At 42.8% G+C, this 7,425-nt stretch overlaps 1 protein-coding gene across 2 annotated transcripts in view; it reads right to left on the bottom strand.

The window, feature by feature from the left end:
- Positions 1-5,720, bottom strand: part of cntln (centlein, centrosomal protein) — a 155,972-nt gene extending 150,252 nt beyond the window's left edge. For both annotated transcript variants that reach the window (XM_064926566.1, XM_064926565.1), the window contains exons 1-3: positions 5,397-5,720; positions 4,753-4,840; positions 1,779-1,867 (exon numbers count right to left, since the gene is read on the bottom strand). In XM_064926566.1, the coding sequence (XP_064782638.1) occupies positions 1,779-1,867; positions 4,753-4,836 (173 nt within the window). In that variant the 5' untranslated portion in view covers positions 4,837-4,840; positions 5,397-5,720. The remainder of the gene's footprint in view (positions 1-1,778; positions 1,868-4,752; positions 4,841-5,396) is intronic.
- Positions 5,721-7,425: the final 1,705 nt, after the last annotated feature.

Genomic DNA, 7,425 nt, shown 5'->3' on the forward strand with positions numbered 1-7,425 from the left:
TGTTGTTTAACTCAGGCAACCAAATTACAACAAAGAGGGCCTTAAAGAAAAGCAGGTCACAGGAAAAGAAGATAAACCCAAAGTTGTGTGTTCAAACACTCAGCGGGCTCCCTGGGCGCTGGCAGGCAGGCAGACACCAGAAGTATGTCAATCAGCACCCCAGTGTCATTTCACTGTTCTCCAGATAAGGTAATTACCAGGACCACATCAAACCTGGAATCCTATTCAGCACACACACACACACACACACACACACACACAGCAAACTTTTTCCCTCGCTCTCTCTCCGCCCCATTGGGCCATGCAGCAGCAGCCTCCTCCAGCAGCATATCTTTCATTCTGGCTCAGGCCTCTTTTCTCCTGTTCACTGTTTGGGGAGCGGAGACAAAAGAATAACGATTGGGGCCAGTTTGTTTCAACAGCTTCTTGAGATCACCAGGGACACCCCCTCCAACCAACCCCCCATCTCCCCATTCCTCCACCCCAATCCAGGCTCCTCTCCTCCCCATGCCATGGCTGGCTCTCCCCCCCAGAGGGACATTGAAATGAATGCCTGGTCTCCTCGGAGTCAAGCGCTACCTTGTATCCTTTGCCGTGTTAACCGTGTCCTGAGCAGCCATCCAATCGCTACAAGACCAGCTGGAATCCCCCACAGGCCCGGCGCTTGACTGGAGTCGGCGCAATTATCATGTCAATATACCCGCCGTGTGCAGCGCGGTGCCAGTGTGCTGATAGACTACACACACACACTCTCTGGGTGCATGTTACCTAGGCCCCTGTGGACCAACATGCTTTGTTGGGTTTCCCTAGCCGGAGCTGTGGGGGATGGGGAACCTGCCTGAGACACAGACAGAGAGGATCCTGAACCTGGCACACATGTTTTCCCCCTGAAACCAACCGTCTGAGGCTCCTGCCAACTGACACGCTTTATTTTGTGTCTGATGCTCCAAAAGGCAGGGGAATGTAGAACACAGGCCTACTAGACCTACTACATGAAAAGGAGCCAAAATCTTGGTTTAATTGTCTTTTTTTTACGACATTTAGCATGAAAAGGACTCCACATCTAGGTCTACTACAGTACATTGAAATGCTTGTTATGAACAGAAATGAACAGTCTTTATTAAGAAATGAAATCCTGCACCACGATTCTTTAGAATCTTCATTCTGTTTACGAGGAGCTTGGTGTAGCTTTACGAAAAACAACATTTTGACACAGCATTTTAAATCAAACAACTTTCCAACAGAAGTTTTGAAAAGAACAGACATGCCTGAACTCACACTACTACCGTGTATGACTGCAGTAGTTGAAATACCTGAACCCCTGTTCATTCCAACCTGTTCCCATGCTGATGTATTCTGTGAGGCTTAGCCGCCCCTCGCAAAAGGTCATCTTCAATCTAATGTTTTATCCCCGGAAAAAAAAACGAAGCACTTGGCAGTGAACGGTTTCCCAGTTTTAGAATGGGAGCCGAGCGAGACTGTTTTCATTAACGTGGGTGGTTTCCATGGCTGAGCAGCTAGACTGGAGATGAGAGGGCTTTGAGGAGCATCTGCACTATTCAGCCGTAAACCCACCAGAATGACCAGGTGTCTCGCACACACAACCTTGGGATAACTTCCAGCGGACGTACTTCCCTCCCTACCTCTGTTTCCCTTTGGAGATGGGATTTCTGGGAGATCTTAAAGGCCCTGAACATTTCTTCACAGGTTGTAGTATGGAGATGAGCTACAGGGTATAACGTATGGGTGAGAGGGAACCGTGACAATTACTAACTCACCGTTCGACAACTAGGCTGACGGCCTGGGTCAGGTCCGGATTGGCTACTTGGAGGCGTTTCCATAGGGACCACACAAACTCCTTGTCAGCCTGTGAGAAGAACAAACAATTTCATGGTTAGAAGATTTCACGGTTATGAATGATTATACTCAAATCTTATTATGACTAAATCAAATCATTATTCTAAAAATGTGACATGTGGTAGTCTTCATGAACCACACAGACACATAGCACAGAAATACTGAAATTCATTTCCTATTTTGACATCCCTTTCTGAAATAATAACACTATTTCTCACATCTTAAAATATAATTAGTGAGAGGTGATGTTATAGCAATTCTAAATGAAATACAAATAATTCAATGAGATGCTTGAATACATTAGCATATATGGGGGGGGGCAACCCAATCAATAATTCAAATGGCCTGTACAAAATAAAACTTTAGATGTGGTGTGCCTTCTCTAATCATGGTGCTGTCTTTACAGAGAGATTACATTACTGGAGTGTGACCTTCGGCTCAAGGGGAGGCTACATTGACACTTGTCATTATGCACAATTCATGACTGGGGAGTTAGAGATCAAACCAGAACAGCAGTTAAAGCAGCATATCCCTTATTAATAAAGTGCATCTGATTCTGGACGTTTTCTCTGCAGCTCTGAAGTAACTAGCGGAGGAGAAGCACTAAACTGATGACAGAGAGAGTCCTGGAAGGTGCAGAGACACCTGAGAGCCTCCGCCCGTGACACATTTCACATTCAAATTGACTCGCCGCCCCCAAAAAACGGTGTTCCATTTATTTATTTTTTAAGCTACATTACATTTAATGAGAAACATCTAAAAACTACATTTTCGGCACACTAAAAGATAGAATTATGCCAAATCGACTTAATATAAAATCATCTGTTAAATTATTTTCACATCATCACAAGATGAAAAGTCATCACTCCCACTGGAATCTACTGGTCTCCAATTAGCACATGAATTTTAAAACCCCATTCAAAAGTGTCTAATCAATTATTTACTAAATGGCGGAGGCAGACCTTGGTAGACCATGGGCTGAACATACAAAGTGGAGAGAGCAGAGTCGATCCTTATTGGATGAATAGAGATCTCACCAATCCTGGTCCTGCACTGCCGTTAATGACAAATTAAGAAATGGAGGCCTGACATCAAATAGGTGGTCTCGCTTCTCCTGGCCTATGGCTGCCATTAACCCTTACATACTGACAGTGAGACTCCTCGCCAGGACCCTCACCACCCATATCAAGGGCTTCTCCACAGTATTAGAGATGTATCGAATGTGTTTTTGATGATCACTGAATTATTAATTGTAATTGCAGACCTTGAAAGACCATGGGCTAAACATACTAAGTGGGCCTGGAATGCAGCCACATATTAATAAAATTAGCATGGTCAAGTAGGAACATTTTCTGGCCGACAGACGGGCCACTTTGTAGTTAATGGTGGTCCTGAGAACGCTGTGCCAGAGAATTTACACATTAATGGCATTTCAAATGCCACGATTTGAATGGTACACGGTACAACTAACACTGTCTAACAGTCACTAAGAGACAGACAGAATCATTGATGCTCTCTCTCTCCCCAGACCACCGAGGAGAAGTGATTCATGTCAATTCAATAGATGAGAAATACAGTAACTGGTTGATGTAATGGAGGTTGTGAGTGACTTCGGTCTGGATCAGGTCTGACAGACAGACAGACAGACCATACAAAGTAGTCCCTTGTAACTCAGTTGGTAGAGCATGATGCTTACAACGCCAGGGTTCTGGGTTCGAGTCCAACAGGGGACCAATAAGAAAATGTATGCACTCACTACTGTATGTCGCTCTGGATAAAAGTGTCTTGTAAAATCGACAAATGCTGGTCAGTGCTTTATACTGTACCTTGAAACGAGTAATACTCCCTTCAATACATGTTGGGATCATTGGACAGGAAAAGGCTCTGACTCACAATTCATTTTCTTGCTTGTTTTATTATACAAGTTTAAAAGACTGACGTTTCAGCCTTCAATGGCCTTCTTCGGAATCTCAGAACACATCAAGAAACAACAAGTAAAACATTAACTACTGTCAACAAGCAATGATCTATGCTGGACTCAAAAGACAGAGTCTTGTATAGTGTAGAGTGAAATATTTGTCCATATATTTGCCCATATAAACACACACTCACAGAGGTGAGCTTCTCCAAGATGTGCTTATGAATATGCAAAGTGAGACACTGATTCCAGGTAAATACACCGTTTATGTTTTTAGACGCCACCTGGTGGCGAGCCTGTAACGACAAGAGAGCATCTCTCCATCACAGCATCAGAGAGAGAGAGACTGACTGAGACTCGTTCAGGAGGATGCAACGTTATAGTATGTTCTAGATGGGAATATAATGTGTAGATCAAATGTGTTTGTGATTAACTGGGAGTTAGGTTCTATAAATCCGTTTCTATCTGCAATGTTCTAAACGCTGAAACTCACTGATTAGCCTATGACCCAAATATGAAATGGTCATTGCCTATGGTGCAGGGAATGTGCAATAGCAAGGAAAAGGGCAAAAAGCTCAACTTCATGTCAATCTATCATTGCTATTGTGGTTACAGAGCTAGATGTATTACCTAAGTTGGTGCTGTATGGCTCAGTTGGTAGAGCATGGCGCTTGCATCGCCAGGGTTGTGGGTTCGATTCCCTGGGCCCCCCCATATGTAAAAAGAATGTATGCACACGACTAAGTCAAAGCGTCTTCTAAATATCATATAAGTTGCATTTATCAATATTTTCCTATGTTTATTAGGATCTTGCCGTGTGTATTTGTAAGCACTTAGAAACTGTTCACTTGTGAAGTAGCTAACGCAGGTTGAGATGTTGTGTATAAACTGATTTATTTTAAACACAGAAAATGTTGGCAACAACATAGCTAGACTCAGCTGTTGACAACGTAATCAATACCATCCAGCACAGTCACCTGGCATTGCACTAACTCCTCAGACAAACTCCTCACTTCTTCCTTCAGCAGCATGATGCGACTGCTGTCTCTAGTAGCCATCATAGAGCTGGAAAAGAGAAAAATAAAGAAAATGACGGAGGCAGTACACATTTTCTCATCAATATACAGTAAGCTTCAGCGTTACAGTAGAAAGCTAGCTACAGAGACAACACTATATAGATTTACATTAGATTAGACTGTATAGTAATATCGAGCCCGTAGTGATCAATGTTGTTGCTGCACTATTGATTTGGGAATAACGTTAGAGCTCTAGTGACAGAGACAAGTCAACAGGTGTTACTAATTGTCCTCAAGACTAGTGCCAATCAGCTAGGTGGTCGTCTAATATTACATTAGCTAGCTAGCAAAGTTAGCTAGCTACATATGGTCCTGTACCGGGAGGACATTTTGGTATGGAGCCTAGCTTCACTTCAACAAAGGACAAAAGGGAGAAGTAACTTTGAAGAGACCATAGAAACTAGCTGGTTTGCCAGTTAGCTAGCTAGCTAACGTTAGCTAGCCTATAACTGAAGGTGAGCCCAGCAGTGAAGCACGACCGTGCACTGCAACAGGTGTTCTACTCTGTTTAGTTAGCCAGTCGGCGGTAAGTAAACAAACATTACCTTGGGTGTTGACAACTTTCTCGATCGGACAACGTTACAAAGCAAAGTAGGAAGAGCTAACGTTAGCAGCTGGCTAAGTTGAACGATAACGTTACATGTCAAAAGTCCATGCACTGAACAGCATCATTGTGGACGGCAAGCATACGTATCCTAAAGGACAACTGTATATTTATCCGTGCATGTAGGGTATGTATTGCTGTCTACAAAATATTGCAAGACGAAATGTACACTTTCTGAGTGAATCACACTGTTGTCAATAGCTACCGAGACGCCTTTTCCATTTCAAACAAGCGCGCTGTTTTCCGTTATTTACTTCCCCATACGTCAGCGTACTTCCCAAACGTCAGTTTTTACGACACAACGTATTAGGAAGTAACTGAAAGCAGAGCTCTAATTGTTTGAAATGTAAAGGACTGTTGTAAAATACCTAGTAGGAGAGAACGTATTCATTTTTTGATTAATACGTTCTTTAGTAAAGTCAATCACACAGTAATTGGTGTGTTTAGGGGAAATGAAGCCACAGACCCCACTATCAGTGTAGCCTACTGCATTTGCCTACTCTTGGTCTTCTCCTTTTCACAGTTAATTACTTACCACTTGTCCTACTTTTTAGTTTGATAATTGTTTATCATTTGCAGTTAGTATGAATGTTTAACATTCTTGGTATGGGAAAAAATCTGCTGTTTTGCTGGACATGCAGCAACATATGGATGGACTCATACTTGCATGCACTGTAATGAGTGGCCAGGCATGAAAGATGAGAAGAGATACTACAATGAAGAAATATGAGGACTGGCAAGTCTGTTGTTCATTCACACAAATGTTGGTTCATCTGCTCTCTCTGTTTGTCTGGTCCTTCTGCCTGCCCGGCTGAGAAAATAAAAGACAGAGAAAGACAAAAATAAATCAATTGACTTAGCACGATTAGGCTGTTCCTTGACCCACAAGCAGTGCCTCTCATTAGGATCCTCATTTGTGGAGCGGTTTCAGAGGCAGTAGACTGACGCGTAATGCGCAACATCTGCCCTGTTAGACTTGCACAGACGGACACATGGCATTTATACTGTATGAATCAGATTTTCTCTTCTCCCCTTGCCTGCCTCCCAACAAAGCTCCTTGTTTAATGGAGATGGTGAGCAATCATCCATTTAGGAGCCTGATTCTGGATCTGGATCACTGGAAAAGGGGTTTGTTCCCCACTTTATATCGTTACAGAGGAGGACAACCGTCCCCAGTGACTTTCTATGGGGTCCCAATCAGTGATTAGATGGATGACTAATTCAGGCCCATTACATCCAGATATCAGGTGCATGCACAGTTAGAAGTAAATTGCCACTCTATGGCTGCGTTCACAAAGGCAGCCCAAGTCTGATTTTTTTCCCCCACTAATTGGTCTTTTGACCAATCACATCAGATCTTTTCACATCAGCTATATTACAGAGCTGATCTGATTGTTCAAAAGACCAATTAGTGAAAAAAAGATCAGAATTGGGCTGCCTGTCTAAATGCAGCCAATGTCATCCACAAACCTCCAAAGTAAATATGATTAAATAACAATTACAACATCCTGTGTAAAAGGAGCCATGTCATTTTAGTGATAAGTATAAGCCTATTTTATATAACATAATACCTCACATCCAGAAAACATGATCCAATGTTTTTGGCTGAAGCCCCCCTAGTCACACACATCCCCTTTGCATGTTATTTGGCCCTCATCGTTTCCAATACAGGTTACATTACTGCAACATGTTCCACCATGTTTTGACAGTGTGTCTTACACGGTCTCTGAGGATGTCTGGAGCAGTGTGTGTCTCCCCTTTTAAGTGTTTCTTGTCTGTCCTCTTAATGATAGATTCATCTACATCTGAGGAACATTTTACGCACATAAAACGCAGCTCTCAGCCAGACCCCTTCATCTCACCACTGATGTGTGCTTCCTGCATTTGAAAATAAAAAATACTTTTTCAAGTCCTGACTGAATGAACACAAACTCTTGTCGTCTTTTGATTTGGCTCCCGTTCGTCTTTCA

The sequence above is a fragment of the Oncorhynchus masou genome, chromosome 20 (assembly GCF_036934945.1).
Source record: "Oncorhynchus masou masou isolate Uvic2021 chromosome 20, UVic_Omas_1.1, whole genome shotgun sequence".
Classification (NCBI taxonomy): Eukaryota; Metazoa; Chordata; class Actinopteri; order Salmoniformes; family Salmonidae; genus Oncorhynchus; species Oncorhynchus masou.